This window comes from Triticum aestivum, chromosome 2A (assembly GCF_018294505.1).
Source record: "Triticum aestivum cultivar Chinese Spring chromosome 2A, IWGSC CS RefSeq v2.1, whole genome shotgun sequence".
In the NCBI taxonomy this organism is placed as follows: domain Eukaryota; kingdom Viridiplantae; phylum Streptophyta; class Magnoliopsida; order Poales; family Poaceae; genus Triticum; species Triticum aestivum.
Window position 1 is genome coordinate 757,036,591 of NC_057797.1, and position 25,072 is coordinate 757,061,662.

At 46.7% G+C, this 25,072-nt stretch overlaps 1 protein-coding gene across 1 annotated transcript in view; it reads right to left on the reverse strand.

The window, feature by feature from the left end:
• Positions 1–8,367: 8,367 nt before the first annotated feature.
• Positions 8,368–25,072, reverse strand: part of LOC123186493 (mavicyanin-like) — a 44,113-nt gene continuing 27,408 nt past the window's right edge. The window contains exon 2 of the mRNA XM_044598253.1: positions 8,368–8,679. Coding sequence (XP_044454188.1) covers positions 8,368–8,679 — 312 coding nt within the window. The remainder of the gene's footprint in view (positions 8,680–25,072) is intronic.

Sequence of the window (25,072 nt, forward strand, 5' to 3'; positions counted from 1 at the left end):
ACGCGCGGCTTTCCGTATCTGAATCGTTTGGCGGCGCACAGTTGACAACAAATCCTAATCGGAACGGGGCTATCTAGTACTCCCTTTCGTAAATTAATATAAAAGCGTTTAGATTACCATTTTAGTAATCTAAACGCTTTTATATTAATTTACGAAAGGGAGTACTAGATACGTTAGGGGTCGGGCCAAATTTGGTTGGAAAATAATACTGTATGATCTTTAAGCTGGGAAAAACAACAAATTAGCTAACAAGTAACCGTAATGTAAATGAAATATGTCACAATACGTAGAGACCACAAATGTCAGATTATTTTTTACTGCAGTTTACCTGTACATGCTCCATTCTGTACTCTACATGCATTGACTTCTTTCCATAGTATTTCAAGTATAAAAATATAGCTTTTCAGCTAAGTTATATTTTTTGCAAAAAGGATCCAGATCTATTATAAAAGTGCATCGAAAGTACAAAGCACCTCAAACATAACAAAAATTACATTGAGACTCAGAGGCCATTGAACGACAACTACCACCACCAGAACGAGCCGCCGTCACGACTAAGTTATAGATATCAAGGTCATACGATACTCCCCTCCCTCCCACGTCACTCCTGTGAGCAGCTCAGAGAAACCCTACCGCCGGCCAACCCTCCCCTTTTGTCCCTCCCTTCACTCCTGCCGCCGATGTCAGGCACTGATGTGTGCACCAATGCCGTAGGTTTACTTGGGGTGACTCAAGTGTTGAACAAAAGACAAGCACAACCATTTGTTTTGACGCAAGTATATCAGATGCTTCAGATTCTAATCTTCCGACTGTGCTACAGCTTGGCTCTTTCTTCTTTGAGGTTTCGCCGATGGAGCCGAAGAAGGACACGGTGAAGCCAGACTTCAGAACCCCTCCGAAGTGCAGTAATATTGGTAGTATTTCATGTCCGGTGAAGTAGTTTCAAGCATGCAAGCAAATAAGTAGTTCTTGTTAGAACTAATCTTGTTATTAGTGCCAGGTTTAGATTATTTCTTGTTTTTCCTTGAGTCATGCATGTAGTCCTGTCCATATACTAGGCTGCGGCAGTGTACTCACATAAAGATGAGATCATGTGTGTGCATGCAAGCTAGTAGTGGGTCAAATTAGTTAGTTGATGTAGTCACGCATGTAGTTTGTTAGCTAGCCATGTGCATGTGCATGCCGGCCGTGTCATTTGGATCATGGGTGAGTTGGTTAGTGGCCGAGTGTGCCGGCCAAGTTAGTGCGTGAGTACATGGGTTAGTGGTTAGTGTGCCCGGGTATGGCGGCTGGCTTGGCAAGTCAGCCAACCTCTCTTGTGTATATAAGTGTTGCACTGAGTCAATGAGAAAGTTTGTGGCCGAGAGGGCCAGCAGAAAAGATGTAGCATATGTTTATCTCACTGGGAGGAAAGAGGCAAAGCTAGTTTCTCCATGGTGAAGTGTGCGCGCGCGTGTGTTTTCTTTGAGCTTTTTCATGGTGTGTTCTTGAGAGAGATGAGAGAGTTGTGTGAGGCAATCTAGAGGAAGAGAAGAAGCGGCGCTGCAAGGAGGCGGCACCAACAATTGGCATCAGAGCCTTGTCGATCCGAGGCGGTGGTGGCGACGCGGCGGACTTCATGTGACGTGGAGGTCGTCGGCGCAAGGTGGAGGTCATTGGCGGTGTGATGCTGCTAGTGGCCGGTGTGTGTCTCCCTCATCGTCGAGCTGCGTCATGAGCGATGGAGAAAGGTATATTGTCCGGTAAGTTGTGTCACCAGCGGCAAGGAGGTGATGGCCATGAAGCGGAGGCCATTGCCACGACGAGTTCCATGTCCGAGTCATCGACAAGGTGCGTCATCATCGACAACATGGAGGCGGCTCACCGGCGAGTTGCGTCACCGGTGACGAACAAGTCATCGGCAAGTTGCGGCACCGGTGACAAACATGCGGCAGCGAGTGTGCCACGGCGGTGCGCTCGTGGTGAAGGCGTAGAAGGTGTGGTTCTCATCGAGGCCAGCGGTGACAGTGACAATCGGCGTGACAAGATGGCATTGGTGGCCATCTACGTGTTGCACCGACGACAACGACGACCACAGGCTTCAAGAGAGAAATAAGTTAACAAGATTAGGGAGGTAAATGTTAAAACTAAAATCTTGTTATTAGTGCTAGATTTAGATTATTTCTTGGTTTTTCTTGAGTCATGCATGTAGTCGTGTCCATATACTAGTCATGCATGTGTGTGCATGCAAGCTAGTAGTGGGTCAGATTAGTTAGTTGATGTAGTCACGCATGTAGTTTGTTAGCTAGCCATGTGCATGTGCATGCCGGCCGGGTCATTTGGATCATGGGTGAGTTATTTAGTGGTCGAGTGTGCCGGCCAAGTTAGTGCGTGAGTACATGGGTTAGTGGTTAGTGTGCCCGGGTATGGTGGCTGGCTTGGCAAGTCAGCCAACCTCTCTTGTGTATATAAGTGTTGCACTGAGTTAATGAGAAAGTTTGTGGCCAAGAGGGCCAGCAGAAAAGATGTAGCATATGTGTGTCTCACTGGGAGGAAAGAGGCAAAGCTAATTTCTCCATGGTGAAGTATGCACGCGTGTGTGTTTTCTTTGAGCCTTTTCATGGTGTGTTCTTGAGAGAGATGAGAGAGTTGTGTGAGGCAATCTAGAGGAAGAGAAGAAGCCGCGCTACAAGGAGATGGCGCCAACAATTCTTTTATTTTAAATTAGTCATGTGTGATCAACGTGGCCGGTTGATTAAGTAGCTTTCTAATTAAAGAATATTATTCCCTTCGTTTCATAATATAAGAGCATTTTTAACACTACACTACTGTTAAAAATGCTCTTATATTATAAGACAGAGGGAGTACTTCAGAATAGGAGGGTCGTACAGGTTGTGCTAGTTAGCTTGTTTTTTTCTTTCTCTCCGAGATGTAAAAGGAGGGAACCTCCGAATTAGTTCGAGACAGTTAGTAGTTTAGGCCCTTACGGCTGGTGTCTAGGGTATAAAAGGCAGCGTCCTGAGTCTTGTACCCAGATTAGTTGGGAGTTGAATAAAAAATACCAGAAAACGCCTCACGGCGAGGGGCACCAAAGATGCGTTTTTGCGGTTCCTAAGGTTTCGTTGCTGCTGTTCCTGTGTTGGTCTTGTATCAATATTCGGTACAAGTCTACTCGTTTGGCTTCTTGCTATATCGTTTTTATCCAAAGGCTTTTCTTCTTCTACGTCGGTCTGTTTTTTTTCTGCGACGGTTGCTGCTGTTCATTGATATTTTGCAAGTACCATGAAGGACCGGACCAACCAACGACTCATCGTCTAGCCGAGTCTACATCAGGCGCCGCATGGAGAGGCCTGACCGACATCGTCGTCGGTGGGGCCTCTCCTTCCATTTGCCCGCTCATCGACGGCTGCCGCGGGACGATCCGACCGAACTGAGGCATTTTGCTCGCATGGGGCACGGTGTCGGACGCCATGGTAGCATGGCTTGCTGGATCTGTCTTCTAACGACCCGCTTCCAATAAGGATCCGAATCTCTTGTGATCTGCTGTGCTGTCTTTGAATCGGTAGCTAGCACACACAATACTCGATGAAATACCACAAAATCACATGAAATGTAATGTCAATCCATAGTATTTAACTATTTATTACCTGATAGCCCTAGGGCTAGAATACACAACAAAAACAACAATAAAGATGCGGAGTCCCATCAACGTCAATGACAAAGTTGAGTTTAAACCTCATAACCCTATTTTGTATCCTTACTCTTCGTCTGGAAAATCTGTAACATAAAACTTTGCAGCCATATAGGTTAATACATTGAATGTACTGCCAAGTTACATCTAAGGTGTTATAAAATACCTATCATACATGCATGTTGGCTTGTGCAGTGGTACTAAATTAATATCTTGCATAAATCAAAATTTATCCTACTATCAAAAGATTGTGCTATGTCGGCAAATATTATATGATTTAATTGGGCACCACCAATTCAATCAATTCCCTTTGTTGATTATCCCGCTCAAATTTATTAAATGTAATGATATCTCTCAACATTTCCACTTCTAGCCGCTCAAGTTGTCCGTAACCAGGGACACGGCTAATCAATGAGTTTTATACAGTCTGCAGAGATTGGTGCATGTTCCCCACAAGACACAATCATCACTTTGTAGCTCCCACACTCAATTGTACGGAAATTGGGAGATTGTGATGAGGTCTTCCAGAAGAGTTTCCCTTAACTCTGATAGTGCCCATCCCACCTACATATCTACTAAACCAAGTTAGATCACGTAGTAGTTGTGGCTGCACATGTAAGCTAGTAGTAATAAAAAGGTGGTTGATCTCTTTGAGCCTGATCGAATGGCCCACTAGTTTGCTCTCCCATAATGGTAACACTGTACCTTGCCACCATTTATACTATTTTGCCTAGGTATTTCATGAAACTATGTTGGTCCTATTTACTACATTGCCAGTCACATCTCATCATGAATATCACTTCACATGAACCCCATCCACTTTAGCAAATAAAATATAATATTTCTACAATGATGGCGACAAGGAAGTAAGCTCAGACCTACTCATTGAACTACACTAGGATCATACTACATATTTATCATACATACTCCTACTCATGCATACTACTCAAAAGGGACTAAATGCATAGTAAAATATAGGTTCATGTGCATGAACAAGAGATGGAACTTGTCTTGGTCTTCACTTGTAATAGTACAAAGTCTGATAATATTCTGCTTCGCTCTTTGGTCAATCTGATGTAAGTAAATAACACTCAGTGAACAAGCATGCCATATAGAAGAATAAAAAAGAACACAAGAACAAATATGGCATAGTATAAAAGAACAACAACATACTAAGTATTATATCTAATATAGATTCTTATGATGTTTTAGGATAAAAGGAAAAGAATTAACTCAAAAGAGTTAATGAAAATAAAGATATAGTTAAGCCAGGATTCAAATTTGAATAAATACAAATGGCTTGAATATTTGAAACTAAGTTACATAATGGATGAGGTTTTAGTAGAGATTTATGCAAAAACAATCACCTGAAAAGGATTTCTAGTTTACAAGTGATGATTAAAACAAGGCTTGAATTCAAATTTGAATATCCCTAAAAGTATAAACTAAAGCTAGGGTTCATTGGATAAAAGTGAATCATAAGAAAACAAAATGCAAAATGAATTATTTGAGGAATAATTTTTTTGAATTATAGGAATTCTATGGTTTGAATTCAAAATTCATATTGAATCATGAAAAGTTTGAAAGTCTGGATCAAGTGGTATATATGAATAAAGAATAACCTAACGATCATAATGCAGTAGATTTCACTAAATTTGGACATTTGGTTTGAAAACAAGACCCTATTAAAGGTTTAAATACAAATTTGAACACAATCAAATTTGTATGTTCAAAAGATGAAACCAAGTGTAGCATATGATGATGCATTTCATGAATATCATTTTGCAAAAAGTTCCCTTGGATTCATACTTGGAGCTAAAAAGTTATGACGGTTTTAAATCTCAGGTACTTTTCTGCCAAATTGCCATATAACTCTACGCGGCATGATATTTTGAATTTAAATGGGGAACAACTGGCGACGTGATATTGCTCAGTAAAGGTTCGTTCAGGAAATATCAGGGGCTGTTGTATATGTGTCAATGGACACATGTGCTGCGTCCACGTCACGGGGTCGCGACGCTCATTGGAATCCCAGCAGGAGAAGGTGAAGACGGCGGCGGCCGGCGGCGGGCTCTGGTCGAAGTGGGCGCTGTCCTCCGTGGTCCTCCGCGTCAGCGAAGAGCACAATGGGGCTCCCCTGGTCACAGTGATCACTTTCATAACTTAAATGTCATCGGGCAAAACTTGTGTCAACTACCGCTTGTGTCTGGAGCACGGGCGCGTCGGCAAGATTCGCCGGACGCCAGGGTGGTCTTTTCCGTGTGGATCTGCGCGAGTAAATGGGTCAAAGAGGCGCGCCATTGAGAGAGAGAGAGAGAGAGAGAGAGAGAGAGAGAGAGAGAGAGAGAGAGAGAGAGAGAGAGAGAGAGAGAGAGAGAGAGAGAGAGAGAGAGATGGAGGTGCCTGTGGTGGTCAATGGGGCCTACGGCCGCTAGAATCAACCGTAGAAGCGAGTCTAGCTGGTGGAGCTTCCAGAGCTCATAGAGCTCGACTCTGACGGAGGGTGTCTGGTATTTATAGGGGGTATATGTTGTCTGGGTCAGTGAGATAATCACGAAATCGCGGCAAAGCTAAGCTAGCAACAAATCGACGGGATCAAGCTTATACCATGCAGGAGGAAGGGGATGATCCATGGGGTCCACCCGTCGGCGACTCCAGGTAAGAGAGAAAGGGGGCATGTGGTGGCCCTTAATCTGAAGTGAGATCGGACGGTCCATGTTGCCTCATGCCGCATACTGATTCGGCTGCTAAAACGGACATGGCGTTATCAAGTCTTGTGTTGGGAATTCGTAGGGTTAGAATTTAGAAACAGTGTTTGTATGTGCAATATTACACAAGTACAACCTTGTGGCATTATCAACTCTTGCGTTGGGAATTCACATGGTTAGGAACAGTGTTTGCTCTAGAATACAGTGATGTACTGATGTTCACTTGTAATTTGCAGAAGGACAACTTGCAATCAACCATAGTATTTGATCCTGCCGGAGATCTCTCATTGTCTACTTGCAATCTAGAATACAGATTCCAAAATGAATGTTCTAATATGTACCTTGGTCCCAGTCGAGGCCGAGCGAGGCGAGGTCGCTGAGGATGGCCTCCTCGGAATTCCTGGTGGTACTTGAAGATCACGGTTCAAGCATCCCCAATGTGGAATTTGCTGATCGCCACAAGGGAAGCGGACGCTGAGCGGGTAGCTGGCGGCGGGCAAAGCACGGTCACGCCTAAAAAAGGAGCCTGATGCGGAGCTACAACGGCGAAGAGGTGGGAGAGTGGCAACGACGAGCTAGGCCAGGCGGACGGGTGGCAGCCGGGGTCCGGGGCCGTGGGGAGCAACAACTATGACCATGGTCAGCCGGGGATCCTCGCGCCGCCATCTACACACGGGCGAGAGATGGGATTGGCGAGATGCGTTCGGGATTGATGGATTGTCAAATCTTTCTAAAAAAACATTCACACAGGGCCATAATTCCCTTGACTGATAATTTTAGTTAATAGTTTAAATCAACGGCTGAAAATAATTAGCAGGGGTTTGTGTAATACAAGTTTAAGTTACGAAATATTGGGCTCTCACGGTTTAGAAAGAACATGTTTCAAGACAAATGTTGTATTAGACCAAAAGAATCTTCATTAACAAATCCTCCAAAATGAATCAGCAAAACACAAAGGCCGAATACGTCCAACATACACATAACTACTTAATTATACACACAGATAGTTGTACTTCTCTATACAATAACGTACACATGTGCGTGCGACTGCCGAGATGCACTCAAGCCACGACGTAGGCAACGACACGCAAAACAGCAAGGCCAAACTCCACGGCCTCCACATTGGTTGCAGCAGAGACAGGTGTTGGCGGGGGAGTGTTGCTTGCACTTGGGCTGCAGGCTGGGGCGGGTGACGAAGAGGAGGAGCCTGGCATGACATCGATTTTGACCTTCATGCCGCCTGCACAATGACTAGGGAAACCGCAGATGAAGTAGCGGGTGCCGGTGGCGGTGAGGAAGACAACATCATTCTCGGAGTTGAAGGTGGTGACGGGGGCTGGCGGTGCTGCAGGAGTCATAGTCTGCCTTGCTAACCTCGAGGACGTGGTGTGCCTGATTGGAGTACTTGAAGACGATTTGATTGCTGGTTTAGAAGTTCCTAGAGGACGCCCAAGTGACGTAGTTGGTGTTGAGGTCCCATGCGCTGCCCGGCTCGCCCATGTTGTAGCTTTCCGCAGACGCAGTGCTCAGGACACCCAAGTGACGTAGTTGGTGCTAAGGTCCAATGCGCCGCCCGTCTCGCCCACGTTGCAGGTTACCACATGTTAGCTTATATATTAGACCCGAGATATATGTTAACATGTGCTCCACTTAGATATGTAATACTTCACTAATTACAAGTTCAATTGTAGCCTATAAATACATATTTTCAAGACAAATCAAACAATCATGCTAATTATATATCTAATCTAAGTATAAACCTCTGCCTGCTACAAGTCAAAGTTATGCAAGTCTAGCTTATCAAATTCTAGAATGAACATGTTTCTTGACAAATATTGTATAAGAGAGACAAGAAAAATCTTTATTAAAGAAGAAGCCCGAATACATACAACCTACACATATAATTACTTGGCTACACATATACTTGCTAGTAATAATTACTTGACTATACATGACTTTATACATGTATGTGCAGCTGCACAAATGAACTCAAGCCATGAGGCCAGCAACGGCAAGCAAGGCGGCGAGGCCAAAGCCCGTAGCCTCCACAGAGATGGCGGCGGAGATAGGCGTCGGTGGGGGAGCGTTGCTTGCACTTGGGCCGCTGGCCGGGCCAGGCGACAAAGAGGAGGAGCTTGGCATGGCATCGATCTTGACCTTCATGCCACCCGCACAATGGCCAGGAAAGCCGCATATGAAGTAGCGGGTGCCGGTGACGTTAAGGGCGATGACATCATTCCCGAAGTTGAGGGTGGCAATGGGGGTCGCAGTGCTGCATGAGTCGTAGTCGGCCTTGCTGACCTCGACACTGGTAGAAAAAGGGCCTGTTGTCCCGGTTCGTAAGGGCCTTTTGTCCCGGTTCCTGAACCGGGACTAAAGGGTCGGTACTAATGCCCTGTCCCTTTAGTCCCGGTTCAATCCAGAACCGGGACAGATGGGCCTCCACGTGGCCTGTGCGCGGAGCCCAGGCAGGAGACCCTTTGGTCCCGGTTGGTGGCACCAACCGGGACCAATAGGCATCCACGCGTCAGCATTTCTGTGGCTGGGGTTTTTTTTTGAAGGGGGGAGGGGGTTGGGGTTTTTGGGGGGTTAATTTAGGTGTTTCATATATTGTGTTAGCTAGATATAATTAATAGAGAGAAGTGTCCTCTCTTATGTCCGTGCTTGGTCGACGCTACGTACTATACATACGTATAGAGAGGACTAGATACGCTAGCTAGCTAGTAAGCAAACGAAGAAAACAGAAGATCGTCATGAACATATATGCATACAGAGAGAAGTGATATCGACCACCTCTCCTTCTCTGAGAGATTGGTCGAACAACAAGTTCTCATATATCTATCCGACACTACCGGCTACATATATACAATAATTATCTCTTACAAATATAATCATACGGACTCATGGTCCACATAGTATTCTCCGTCTTCAGCGATCACGTGGTCAAGAAAGAATGCCGCCAATTCCTCTTGAATTGCTCGCATGTGAGCTGGTGCTAGGAGTTCATCCCGCTTCCGAAACATCTAATTTGAAGAAGGGGGTCAATACATATATATATATATGAATGAATGAAACTCAACACAAATGATGGTAATAAAATAAAATTGTGAATGTTGTTATTTACGTACTTCATATTGTTCGTCAGTATAGCCCCGCTCACAGGTCGTGTGGCGAATGGACTCGCACACGTAGTATCCACAGAAATCATTCCCTTGTTCCTGCCACAACCACTTTACAAGAAATAGAGGTCAATCAAACTGATAAGCAAGAATGCCAAATGGTATTGATGAAACTAGCGCTTGAATCAATAGGAGAAGCGCGGAACATGCTACTATAGTACTTACTTTCGGGTGTCTAAATTGCAGCTTCTTCGGGAGTCCTGGAGCTTTTTTGGAGAATTTTTTCCAAACCTTGCCAGATAAAGAAAACAATTACTTGATATATCAGGAAATGAACAAAGTTGCTGATATGGTGGATAATGATCGATTTAACTTACTTCTCGAGCATTTGAGTCATGTCCGCATAGTCCTGGGGATCTTTTCATCTTGAGTCTAAGACGGTTACTAGTCCCTGCTCAAGCTTAAGCTCTAGGAGAATATAGTGGTAACTGCACACGCATGCATAACTCATCAATTACATTACTATAACCTTGACTAATATATAAGGGAAACCGAATACGCACAAGACAGTAACACTCACTTGAAGTTGTAAGGAAAGAGTATTATATCTTTGTTTTCATTTATTACCAACGATCGTAGCAAGTTGGCCTCGGTATCTGCGGCATGAAATTTAACCTGAGTTGCATCTATGAGATATGTGTTAATGAACCCAATATCACCGACTTGTCTTTTCTTCAATTGGCGATCTTCAATCTGCATAATATAGTGAGGATGATTATAAATACATGCAATGAAAGAGCTGAGGTATATAGAGAGACTTAATGACAGAAGTAGTACTACTTACAGACAGTAGCAGGTGACCGTTGTTTTACCGAGGGCCAATTGATTGAAAAACTGAAAGAACTCCTCAAATGGAACAGGCAACAGTTCAATTCCAATGAGGTCATGCTCCTTTTTAACTTTCACATACAAAGTACTCCTCCCCCCAGAGTCTCTGCAGATTTTCAAGTACCAATCATGCAATATTCGCATCATCGTTGATAGAGATCTTTCATCTTTGACGAGAGGCTTCCCGTACTCGTATCTTTGTATCTGCACCTCCATGAAATCATAATGTACATCGTCGGGCAGGTAATCGCCAAGATTGCTATAACCGGGCACCATCCTCGGATCATTAGCGACGTTGTCGCTAGGCACCTTGAGCAGGGGGCACGATTGCTTCGCTTGTTCGCCGAGCTAGGAAATTTGTTTCCCAGCTCGTCGTTCTTTCAGCCTTTGATCACTGACAGTACTTCCCGACCGCTCCGCTTCGGCAAATTCCTTTCCAATAAAGCGCTCATAGTTTCCTTTCGGCGGAGACTTGGGTGGTTTTGTCAGGGCAACCAGAGTGCGCTTCACTTTCACCGGATCTACCTTCTCCTCCGGAGGTGGATGTTTCTTTGCTTTCACCCCTTCAAAGTAGTTCTTCACTTCTTCTCGTGCGATCTCGGCGTTCTTCTCCGGGGTCCTCTCATATGGTAACTTCTCTGGAGTCTTCAGAGAAGGACCGAATCTGTATTTCCTCCCGCCTCTGGCTGTACTGCTAGACGCCGGTAGAGCAGACGGAGCGTTGTCTTCTTTACTTGCTTACGAGGCGGAGGAGAAGGACTACGACGCGCCGGAGCAGCCGGAGCGGCGGCAGGTCTCTTCCGCCCTTGCTGACGAGGCGGAAAAGGAGGAGGCTGGCTGCTCGGGCGCGTCGGCGCAGGCGGAGAAGGAGGCGGAGTGCCGCCACGTGCCGGAGAAGGAGCATGTCGAGTGCCCTGATCGTCACTCGCCGGAGGAGGAGGCGGTGGAGGAGGCGGCGTGCCCTGACTTGCCGGAGGAGGAGGCGGTGGAGGAGGCGGAGTGCCCTGACTTGCCGGAGGAGGAGGAGGAGGCGGAGGCGTCCGGTTCGGAAGGTTGATGAGCTCCTTCCGCCATAGGCATGGAGTCTTCAGAGCAGACCCCAGCCTAGTCTCCCCTTCACCGGTAGGGTGGTCAACCTGGAGGTCCTCAAATCCCTCCGTTATTTCATCCACCATCACCCTAGCATATCCTTCTGGAATCGGCCTGTAACGCCCTCGATGCGGCTATAGCTCCCACGTGTCGAGGCACGACTTAGAGGCATAACCGCATTGAAAGCAATGTCGCAAGTCAGGCAATCATTACAACATCCCATGTAATATATAATAAAAAGGGGGAGATAACATAGTTGGCTTACACTCGCCACGTCACATCAGAGTACATAAATAACATCCATCAAACAAACACTCATGGCCCGACTACGGCGCCAAAAATAGAAAGGAACCCAACATACGACAAGGTCCTGAATCGATAACCCCAACTAGGCACCACTACTGATCATCCGGAAAAGATACGTAGTATCGCTGAGAGTCCTCGTCGAACTCCCACTTGAGCTCGTACTCATCACCTGGAGCGGAATCACCTGGACCTGCATCTGGAGTTGTAGTATCTGTGAGCCACCGGGACTCAGCAATCTCACACCCACGCGATCAAAACTATTTAAGCTCATGGGAATGGATAAGGCAAATATAGGTGGAGCTGCAGCAAGCGACTAGCATTTGTGGTGGCTAACTTATAAGCAAAAGAGAGCAAAAGAGAAGGCGAAGCACGAGCGAGAAGCTAAAGAAACATCCTGCGCAAGCATAACTCCAACACCGTGTCCACTTCCCGGACTCCGCCGAGAAGGGGCCATCACGGTAACACACACGATTGATTCATTTTAATTAAGTTTAGTTCAAGTCATCTACAACCGGACGTTAACAAATTCCCATCCGCCCATAACCGCGGGCACGGCTTTCGAAAGATCAATCCCTGCAGGGGGGTCCCAACTTAGCCCATAACAAGCTCTCACGGTCAACGAAGGAATAGACCTCCACCCAAGACACACCGATCAGACTCGGTATCTCGGTACAACAAGATGATTCGACAGGTTAAAACAAGTCCAACAACACCGCCCGAATGTGCCGACAAATCCCGATAGGAGCTGCACATATCTCTTTCTCAGGGCACGCTCGGATAGGTCAAGCTACGAGTAAAACCAAACCTCAAGTTTCCCCGAGGTGGCCCCGCAGGCTGCCTGGTTCGGACCAACACTCAGAGGAGCACTGGCCCGGGGGGGTTAAAAATAAGATGACCCTCGGGCTCCGGAAACCCAAGGGAAAAAGAGGCTAGGTGGCAAATGGTAAAACCAATGTTGGGCATTGCTGGAAAAGCTTTAATCAAGACGAACTATCAAGGGGTTCCCATTATAGCCCAACCGCGTAAGGGACGCACAATCCGGGAACATAACACCGATATGACGGAAACTAGGGCGGCAAGAGTGGAACAAAACACTAGGCGAGAGGCCGAGCCTTCCACCCTTTACCAAGTATATAGATGCATTAAGATAACATAGCAATATAATGATATCCCAACAGGTAAATAAATGTTCCAACAAGGAACGGCTCCAATCTTCACCTGCAGCTAACAACGCTATAAGAAGGGCTGAGCAAAGCGGTAACATAGCCAATCAACGGTTTGCTAGGACAATGGTGGGTTAGAGGTTCAATCATGCAATTGGGAGGCTGACAAGCAAATGGTAGGCATCGAAGCAGTGGCAAGCAAAAGAGCGAGCAAACTAGCATAGCAAAGATAGTAGTGATTTCGAGGGTATGATCATCTTGCCTGCACAGTTGTCAGAGTTGACTGGATCCTCACAAGCAAACTCAACGGGCTCCTCGGTAGCGAACTCGTCTCCCGGCTCTACCCAAAGACAAACAAGCAACAAGGATACAATCAACCACGGGCAAGACCAAGCAATATGATGAAATGACGATATGCTATGCGGGATGCGATGCGGGATGCAAAATGCAAGATATGACAGGAAATGCATGAACCTGGCATCAACTTGGAAAACCAAGTGTGCCACTGGATAGAGGGGATGAAATCTCTTGAAAACGATATAAAGATCATAGGAATCGGAGCTACGGTTTAGAAATGGCAAGCGTTTTAAGATATGACACCGGTATGCGATTTGCAGCAAGTAGGCATCTAAATGCAACGAAATGAACATGCTACAGCCACCAAACATGAAAACAAAATACATGGCAGTGATGTACACAAGATGGTTGACAAAACACTAGCACTGAGCCATAGGCAAATTCATCCATTAAGAGGTTCAAACAAGCATGGCTAAAACGCAAATGCAAAACAGATTTCAGACTTAGTGAAATTAACACTAGTCTGAAATTTCAGATCACGATGCTCTCTTCGGAGCAGCAAAACAACATGATACAAAACCTGAACATGACAAGTAAGAACATGGCATGGAGCTACTCAACAAGCTTAATAAAACACCCAAAGTGACCTGGGGCCAAAAGGGTTCACAAAATACTCTACCGAGCTCACGAACATAGCTCGAACACAATCAGTTTTCAGACTTAGTGAAAACTGAGACACGCTGAAATATAACTCACGAAGGCATGTAAACGAGCTCGATGCACTCACTACGGTGCAAGTCATGGAAAGGAAAGCATATAACCAGCAAGAAGGCACAAAGTGCTAGCTACACATGGCAAGAACAAAGGCATAGCATGCATGGAACACTAACGGTAGCATCGGCAAAATCGCAAACAAGTTGACGATCTGCCCAGATTAACAACGAAGCAAAAGTTGAGCTCGATTGAGTCAACCTAGAGCACTCCACATATGCCAACAAAGACATGGATGGATAGAGCATAACATAAATATCAAAACTCCCTTACTGATCATCCTCAAAAGAGGCACGGATCACTAGGAAACAAGCTGGACATATAGCATCATGAACTAAAATATCCCAGACTTAGTGAAAATCACTAAGTCCCTGAAATCTGCAATCTCAGGTACCTCTCTTCGCAAGCTTGCACAAGACAACACACACATCCTAAAAATGCATGGGTGGCACCTCTGGAAAGAAGACAAAATGCTTCACAATTCATCCCAAAGGGGCACAGGCATATCATGCACGAATTAAACATGACAAAAATGACAAAAGTGCATGATGAACTAACGGATCTGCAATTTAACTCACGAAGCCTCCTTCTAACAGCATTTTGGGTATCAAGATGACCTCAAATGCAAATGATGCAATGGAATGAAATGATGTACATGTCGAGGCGAAGATTTTGACATATCATACGCCCAAAACGGAGCTACAGTTGCGGAGATACAAGCAGTCAAAGTTAGCACGAAAATTAGGGTTTCGGGGGAGAGAGGTCAACCCAGATCTAGATCCAGCCGCACTGTAGCAGTGGCGCGACTCCCGAGGTTCACCGGCCCGACTTGGAGCTCGCCGGCGTCGGACTTGGCGCGGAGGAGGGGCTCGCCGGCCGGGAGGGAGAGGGCGGCGGGGCCGGTGAGTCGCCGGCGGGGAGGCGCGGACGGCGGCGGGGTCGGCCGGCGTCGGGGATGGCGCGGAACGGCGCGGCGGGGCGCTGCCAGACCGGGGAGGCGAGCGGCGGCGGGGAGGCGGCCCGCGGCGGCGCCGTTCACCGGCGTCGGGGAAGGAGGCAGCGCAGGCGTCGGGGTCGGGCGCGGGGAGCGGCGGCGCGGAGACGGGCCGCGGGGGCCGGCCTCGGGCTCCCGGGCCTCGGCGGCGGCGATGTGGGCCTCGGCCACGTGGCGGCGCGGGACTCGCTGCGGCGGCGGGGCGGACGTTGTCCGGTCGGATCCGGACACGTCCGTCGGTGGCGGGGTTGATCTGTTTTTTTTTAAGGGTTTCGGGGAGAGGGAGAGATCCGAAACGAAGGGGTGTATATATAGGCATAGAGGGAGCTAGGAGAGTCCAAAAGAGGTGCGGTTTTCGCCCACACGATCGTGATCGAACGCACTAGGACATGGAGCAGAGTTTGGTGGGTTTTGGGCCAAATTTGGGGGGTGTTGGGCTGCAACACACACGAGGCCTTTTCGGTCCCTCGGTTAACCGTTGGAGTATCAAACGAAGTCCAAATGATACGAAACTTGACAGGCGGTCTACCGGTAGTAAACCAAGGCCGCTTGACAAGTCTCGGTCCAATCCGGAAATGTTTAATCCCCACACAAGAAAGAAAGCTAGAAATGGCCACCGGAGGAGAACGAAGCGCCGGAATGCAAAACGGACAACGGGGAAAATGCTCGAATGCTTGAGATGAACATGTATGCAAATGCAATGCACGAGATGACATGGTATGAGATGCATGAAAACGAAAACAACACACGGAGACAAAGACCCGAAACCGAGAAATAAATATAACTTGACACCGGAAACGGCAAGAGTTGGAGTACAAATGGGGAAAGTTACATCTGGGGCGTTACAACACTCCACCACTACGAAAAGATCTCGTCCCGAGATCTAGGACTGAAAGAACTCCGGGTACTCAGAACGGAGGTGATCCTCGCGTTCCCAGGTAGCTTCACGGTCGGAATGGTGAGACCACTTAACTTTGAGGAATTTGATTGACTTGTTGCGAGTCTTGCGTTCAGTCTCTTCAAGAATAGCAACTGGGTGCTCACGATAGGAGAGATCTCCTTGGAGCTCAATGTCCTCGAAGTTGACGGTGTGATCAGGAGTCTTGAAGCACTTTCGAAGCTGAGAGACGTGGAACACATCATGAACATTTGCAAAGTTTGAAGGAAGCTCAAGTTGATAGGCGAGGTCGCCTCTCTTGCTGACAATTTTGAAAGGTCCCACGTATCTAGGGGCAAGCTTCCCTTTGATACCGAAGCGACGAGTACCTTTCATAGGAGAGACGCGGAGGTAAACATGATCTCCGATCTCAAAAACCAGATCACGGTGCTTACTATCATAGTAGCTCTTCTGGCGGGATTGAGCTGCTTTGAGGTTATCACGAATGACTTTGCACATATCTTCTGCTTCTGTGATTAAGTCATTACCCAGCAGCTGACGTTCACCGGTTTCAGACCAGTTGAGAGGGGTACGGCACTTCCTGCCATATAGGATTTCAAAGGGGGCCTTGCCCGAACTTGCTTGAAAACTGTTGTTGTATGAGAATTCAGCATAAGGAAGACAGTCCTCCCACTTCATGCCGAAGGAGATCACACAAGCCCTGAGCATGTCTTCAAGAATTTGGTTGACACGCTCGACTTGACCGCTTGTTTGAGGATGGAAAGCTGTGCTGAAGCGGATGTTGGTGCCCATGGCCTTCTGAAAAGAATCCCAAAACTTGGAGGTAAAGATGCTGCCACGGTCTGAAGATATCACTTGAGGAATACCGTGCAGAGAGACAATGCGAGAGGTATAGAGTTCCGCCAATTGAGCTGCAGAGATCGACTCTTTGATAGGCAGAAAATGAGCCACTTTGGTGAGCTTGTCGATGACAACGAAGATAGCATCATTGCCACGCTTGGACTTTGGAAACCCAGTCACGAAGTCCATTTCAATGTGGTCAAACTTCCATTCTGGAATGGCAAGAGGTTGGAGGAGACCTGCTGGCCTTTGGTGTTCTGCCTTCACTCTTCTGCAGACATCACACTCGTTCACGAATTGAGCGATCTCGCGCTTCATTCGAGTCCACCAATAAGTTTGCTTGAGATCCTGATACATCTTCATACTACCAGGGTGGATGGAGAGGAGAGAGTTGTGAGCCTCGTTCATGATCACCTTACGAAGTTCACCTTTGGGCACAACAATTCGATCCTCGAAGAAGAGAGTGTCCTTGTCATCAAGTCGGTAGCACTTGTACTTGGACTGACTCTTTGCAATACCAATCTTCACCTTCTTCACCATAGCATCAAGAAGTTGGGCTTGGCGAATCTGGTCTTCCAAGGTAGGAGAAACTTGAAGGTTGGCGAGGAAACCTTGAGGAACAACTTGCAGATTAAGCTTGCGGAAAGCTTCACAAAGCTCGGGTTGATAAGGCTTGAGAATCAGACTGTTGCAATATGCTTTTCTGCTCAAAGCGTCAGCAATCACATTAGCCTTGCCTGGAGTATACTCGATACTCGGATTGTACTCTTGAATCATTTCGACCCATCGAGTCTGCCTGAGGTTGAGATTAGGCTGAGTGAAGATGTACTTGAGACTCTTGTGATCAGTGAAAATGTCCACTTTCCTTCCCAATAGAAGATGTCTCCAAGTCAACAAAGCATGCACAACTGCCGCCAACTCGAGATCATGAGTGGGGTAGTTCTTCTCATTAGGTTTCAACTAGCGAGAGGTATAAGCAACAACTTTCTTCTCTTGCATCAGTACAGCACCGAGACCTTGGAGAGAGGCATCACAAAAAACCTCGTACGGCTTGGTTTCATCAGGCGGAGTTAGAATTGGAGCAGTGATCAATTTCTGTGATTAAGTCATTACCCAGCAGCTGACGTTCACCGGTTTCAGACCAGTTGAGAGGGGTACGGCACTTCCTGCCATATAGGATTTCAAAGGGGGCCTTGCCCGAACTTGCTTGAAAACTGTTGTTGTATGAGAATTCAGCATAAGGAAGACAGTCCTCCCACTTCATGCCGAAGGAGATCACACAAGCCCTGAGCATGTCTTCAAGAATTTGGTTGACACGCTCGACTTGACCGCTTGTTTGAGGATGGAAAGCTGTGCTGAAGCGGATGTTGGTGCCCATGGCCTTCTGAAAAGAATCCCAAAACTTGGAGGTAAAGATGCTGCCACGGTCTGAAGATATCACTTGAGGAATACCGTGCAGAGAGACAATGCGAGAGGTATAGAGTTCCGCCAATTGAGCTGCAGAGATCGACTCTTTGATAGGCAGAAAATGAGCCACTTTGGTGAGCTTGTCGATGACAACGAAGATAGCATCATTGCCACGCTTGGACTTTGGAAACCCAGTCACGAAGTCCATTTCAATGTGGTCAAACTTCCATTCTGGAATGGCAAGAGGTTGGAGGAGACCTGCTGGCCTTTGGTGTTCTGCCTTCACTCTTCTGCAGACATCACACTCGTTCACGAATTGAGCGATCTCGCGCTTCATTCGAGTCCACCAATAAGTTTGCTTGAGATCCTGATACATCTTCGTACTACCAGGGTGGATGGAGAGGAGAGAGTTGTGAGCCTCGTTCATGATCACCTTACGAAGTTCACCTTTGGGCACAACAATTCGATCCTCGAAGAAGAGAGTGTCCTTGTCATCAAGTCGGTAGCACTTGTACTTGGACTGACTCTTTGCAATACCAATCTTCACCTTCTTCACCATAGCATCAAGAAGTTGGGCTTGGCGAATCTGGTCTTCCAAGGTAGGAGAAACTTGAAGGTTGGCGAGGAAACCTTGAGGAACAACTTGCAGATTAAGCTTGCGGAAAGCTTCACAAAGCTCGGGTTGATAAGGCTTGAGAATCAGACTGTTGCAATATGCTTTTCTGCTCAAAGCGTCAGCAATCACATTAGCCTTGCCTGGAGTATACTCGATACTCGGATTGTACTCTTGAATCATTTCGACCCATCGAGTCTGCCTGAGGTTGAGATTAGGCTGAGTGAAGATGTACTTGAGACTCTTGTGATCAGTGAAAATGTCCACTTTCCTTCCCAATAGAAGATCTCTCCAAGTCAACAAAGCATGCACAACTGCCGCCAACTCGAGATCATGAGTGGGGTAGTTCTTCTCATTAGGTTTCAACTAGCGAGAGGTATAAGCAACAACTTTCTTCTCTTGCATCAGTACAGCACCGAGACCTTGGAGAGAGGCATCACAAAAAACCTCGTACGGCTTGGTTTCATCAGGCGGAGTTAGAATTGGAGCAGTGATCAATTTCTCTTTCAAAGAGTTGAAAGCAATATCACACTCCGGAGACCAAACGTACTTGACGTGCTTCTGAAGAAGATTTGAGAGAGGCTTGGCGATCTTAGAAAAGTTTTCAACGAATCTTCTGCAATAGCTTGCGAGACCGAGGAAACTGCGGAGTTGCTTCACGTTCTGAGGAGGTTCCCAATTCACAATTGCAGACACCTTCTCAGGATTCACGGAAATGCCCTTGGCAGAGATGATATGACCAAGATAAAGAACCTCATCGAGCCAAAATTCACACTTGGAGAACTTGGCGTAGAACTGATGTTCTCTGAGCTTGTCAAGAACCAAACGCAAGTGCTTGGCATGATCTTTCTTGTTCTTCGAGAAAACCAGAATGTCGTCGAGATAGACCAAAACGAATTCATTGGTGTAGGGGTTGAAGATGAAGTTCATCATGCGAGAGAACGTCGGAGGAGCGTTGGCGAGGCCAAAAGACATGACGGTGTATTCATATGAACCAAAACTTGTTCTGAACGCCGTCTTGGGAATATCTTGCTCACGAATACGAATCTGATGATAACCCATACGGAGATCAAGCTTGGAGAATACTTGAGCACCCTTGAGTTGTTTGAACAGCTCATTGATGTTGGGAAGTGGGTATTTGTTCTTGATGGTCTTCTTGTTTACTGGACGGTAATCAACACAAAGTCGACTCGATCCATCCTTCTTCTTCACAAAAAGAACACCACAACCCCACGGAGAAGTACTAGGCCGAATGAGACCCAATCTTTCTTGCTCATCGAGTTGTTTCTTCAACTCCTTCAACTCTTCGGGGCCGAGCTTGTAAGGACGTTTGCACACAGGTTCCGTACCGGGCTCAAGTTCAATAACAAATTCAACTGGCCGGTGCGGAGGCATTCCTGGGAGCTCTTCTGGAAAGACGTCTTGATACTCACAGACAACCGGAATCTGCGAAATAGCATCCAATTCACCCTTCTCATTGAGAGAAAACAACCGGATGGAATTATCCCGAGCGGCAAAGACAATGACATCCTCAGACGAATGAGTCAGTTGAATCTGCCTGGCTGCACAATCAAGCTGAGCTTTATGCTTAGAGAGCCAGTCCATCCCGAGAATAAGATCGATATCCGAGTTACCAAGAACCATAGGAGAAGCAAGAAAATTGAAATCGCCCATCGTGATAGCGACATCTGGCACCTCCAGACTTGCGCTCAAACGTTTGCCAGGAGAAATGATATCCATATGTTTACCCAAATGAGAAGAAACGAACTCATGCTTGGTAAAAAATGGCTTTGACATGAAACAATGCGATGCACCCGTGTCAAAAAGAACTTTTGCAGGAATATCATTAATAGGAAGGTTACCCATGATCACATCTGAAGAATCCTCTGCCTGAGCTGCATTCAGCATATTGACCTTGGCGTGCTTGGGATTATGCTTGACCACAGCTGTACTTGCCGATCTGACAGGAGGAGGAGGAGGAAGACGCCTCTGGTTGGTACACTTGTTGGCATAGTGACCCTTCTGTTGACACTTGTTGCACGTGACCTCTGAAAGCGGACGGTGATACGGAGCACTCGATCTTGGCGCTTGAGACGAAGACTTGTTCTGAAAGCCTGGGTTGGGTGGGTGGGAGAAACCACTGCCACCTGTGCTCTTCTGCTGATACGGCTGACGGAACGGAGGAGGGGGAAGCCAATACTTCTGCTGCTTGACCACTTGAGTAGAGGAAGAAGGAGTAACATCTCTGGCACGCTTCCTGGAAGCATCACATCTCATCTGAGCAGCCTCTTGCTTCAGTGCCATGTTGTAGAACTCATCGTATCTCAACGGCTCAAAGAGGACAAGAGCGAGCTGAATTTCCTCACGAAGACCACCCCTGAACTGATAGATCATGCTCTTCTCATCAGGAACATCCTGCTTGGCAAAACGGGCGAGCTTCTGGAACAACTTGTTGTAGTCATAGACAGACAAAGAGCCTTGCTTCAGATTGCGGAATTCCTGACGCTTACTCTCAACCACACTTTGAGGGATGTGATGAGCGCGGAAATCTTGACGGAAATCGTCCCAAGTGATAACACGTCCACCTCTGGAATCCTTGTACTGCTGGAACCACTCTGCAGCCTGATCTTTGAGCTGGAAAGAAGCGAACTTGACGAAATCTTCAGGCCTGACGTTGCTACATTCAAAATGCTTGCCCAGATCCACTAGCCAATCGTCAGCATCGGTAGCCTCAACACAACCGCTGAACGTCTTTGGGCCATTTGCGAGGAACTGGTTCAGAGTAGCAAAGTGGTGCTGATTATGGCCTTGATTCCCTTGACTTCCTTGATTGCGCTCTTGAAGGATTTGCATGATCAACTGTGTATTTGCATTAGTAGCGGCCATCACAGCTTGCCATGCTTCCGGAGGAGGCGGAGGTGGAGGCGGATCAGGATTCGGAGTCGTGCGCGTTGGAGGAGCCATCCTGAAGAGGTTGACCACCATTAGCACATAGATAGACAACAATATAGAAGCTGAATCCAACGGAATGAAAATTGCAACATATAGTCTTCACATCCGAACAAAATGAACGAATGCATTCCTCTTCAAATGGTCACATATCCATAAATTGAGAAGCCACGAAGAATTAAGGAAGAGAAATAATTCAACAAGGTACGGATCAAGAACGAATAATCGGTAAGAAATCCCAATCTCAAACCAATATCCGTGGAAGAAGAACTAGAGCTACTAGAATTCCCACCTATGAAATTCCCGAACCTTTCCGGTTATGCAATCAGGTGTTGGGGATATAGGGGAAGCACAATATCTCACCCAAACTAGCAAATCCTACATCCAGCTGTATCCATCCTTCAACACATAACCAGGAAAACTTCGGAAACCATCTACCTCAACCTTCGAAAAGCATCCGTTATACAAGTTATGGCGATACTCCCGAACTCCCGCCCCAGTACTGGGTGGCGTCGAGGTTATCTCACCAACGAACTGCATAAAAGAGATTTTCGATGTCGGCGAACATATCTCAAGTATACCAGAATTGCAACGATAAAATTGTGACGACAACACCTCGGAGCTCAACTCCCCGGGACACTGCCACAACCCCTAAAGACAGGAGGCACCAAGAACAATGTTCTCGTCACAAAACCATCGGAACAAAACCAAGATACTCGCGTGATCCTAAAATTTTTTTTAGTGAAATTTGAGAAGAGAAGAGTCAAAACTCTACGCCAGGATGCCTTACCAGAGCGATGAGGAGACTGGGAAGTAAAAAGAATTCCTAAGCTCTCCGATATATAATTCCTAAGGACTCAAAACATTTTTCTAGACACAACTCGGCTGCTAAAACGATCAAGCAATGGGGCTCCTAAGGTCGGGGAAGGCTCTGATACCCAACTTGTAACGCCCTCGATGCGGCTATAGCTCCCACGTGTCGAGGCACGACTTAGAGGCATAACCGCATTGAAAGCAATGTCGCAAGTCAGGCAATCATTACAACATCCCATGTAATATATAATAAAAAGGGGGAGATAACATAGTTGGCTTACACTCGCCACGTCACATCAGAGTACATAAATAACATCCATCAAACAAACACTCATGGCCCGACTACGGCGCCAAAAATAGAAAAGAACCCAACATGCGACAAGGTCCTGAATCGATAACCCCAACTAGGCACCACTACTGATCATCCGGAAAAGATACGTAGTATCGCTGAGAGTCCTCGTCGAACTCCCACTTGAGCTCGTACTCGTCACCTGGAGCGGAATCACCTGGACCTGCATCTGGAGTTGTAGTATCTGTGAGCCACCGGGACTCAGCAATCTCACACCCACGCGATCAAAACTATTTAAGCTCATGGGAATGGATAAGGCAAATATAGGTGGAGCTGCAGCAAGCGACTAGCATATGTGGTGGCTAACTTATAAGCAAAAGAGAGCGAGAAGAGAAGGCGAAGCACGAGCGAGAAGCTAAAGAAACATCCTGCGCAAGCATAACTCCAACACCGTGTCCACTTCCCGGACTCCGCCGAGAAGGGGCCATCACGGTAACACACACGATTGATTCATTTTAATTAAGTTTAGTTCAAGTCATCTACAACCGGACGTTAACAAATTCCCATCCGCCCATAACCGCGGGCACGGCTTTCGAAAGATCAATCCCTGCAGGGGGGTCCCAACTTAGCCCATAACAAGCTCTCACGGTCAATGAAGGAATAGACCTCCACCCAAGACACACCGATCAGACTCGGTATCTCGGTACAACAAGATGATTCGACAGGTTAAAACAAGTCCAGCAACACCGCCCGAATGTGCCGACAAATCCCGATAGGAGCTGCACATATCTCTTTCTCAGGGCACGCTCGGATAGGTCAAGCTACGAGTAAAACCAAACCTCAAGTTTCCCCGAGGTGGCCCCGCAGGCTGCCTGGTTCGGACCAACACTCAGAGGAGCACTGGCCCGGGGGGGTTAAAATAAGATGACCCTCGGGCTCCGGAAACCCAAGGGAAAAAGAGGCTAGGTGGCAAATGGTAAAACCAATGTTGGGCATTGCTGGAAAAGCTTTAATCAAGGCGAACTATCAAGGGGTTCCCATTATAGCCCAACCGCGTAAGGGACGCACAATCCGGGAACATAACACCGATATGACGGAAACTAGGGCGGCAAGAGTGGAACAAAACACTAGGCGAGAGGCCGAGCCTTCCACCCTTTACCAAGTATATAGATGCATTAAGATAACATAGCAATATAATGATATCCCAACAGGTAAATAAATGTTCCAACAAGGAACGGCTCCAATCTTCACCTGCAGCTAACAACGCTATAAGAAGGGCTGAGCAAAGCGGTAACATAGCCAATCAACGGTTTGCTAGGACAATGGTGGGTTAGAGGTTCAATCATGCAATTGGGAGGCTGACAAGCAAATGGTAGGCATCGAAGCAGTGGCAAGCAAAAGAGCGAGCAAACTAGCATAGCAAAGATAGTAGTGATTTCGAGGGTATGATCATCTTGCCTGCACAGTTGTCAGAGTTGACTGGATCCTCACAAGCAAACTCAACGGGCTCCTCGGTAGCGAACTCGTCTCCTGGCTCTACCCAAAGACAAACAAGCAACAAGGATACAATCAACCAGGGGCAAGACCAAGCAATATGATGAAATGACGATATGCTATGCGGGATGCGATGCGGGATGCAAAATGCAAGATATGACAGGAAATGCATGAACCTGGCATCAACTTAGAAAACCAAGTGTGCCACTGGATAGAGGGGATGAAATCGCTTGAAAACGATATAAAGATCATAGGAATCGGAGCTACGGTTTAGAAATGGCAAGCGTTTTAAGATATGACACCGGTATGCGATTTGCAGCAAGTAGGCATCTAAATGCGACGAAATGAACATGCTACAGCCACCAAACATGAAAACAAAATACATGGCAGTGATGTACACAAGATGGTTGAAAAAACACTAGCACTGAGCCATAGGCAAATTCATCCATTAAGAGGTTCAAACAAGCGTGGCTAAAACGCAAATGCAAAACAGATTTCAGACTTAGTGAAATTAACACTAGTCTGAAATTTCAGATCACGATGCTCTCTTCGGAGCAGCAAAACAACATGATACAAAACCTGAACATGACAAGTACGAACATGGCATGGAGCTACTCAACAAGCTTAATAAAACACCCAAAGTGACCTGGGGCCAAAAGGGTTCACAAAATACTCTACCGAGCTCACGAACATAGCTCGAACACAATCAGTTTTCAGACTTAGTGAAAACTGAGACACGCTGAAATATAACTCACGAAGGCATG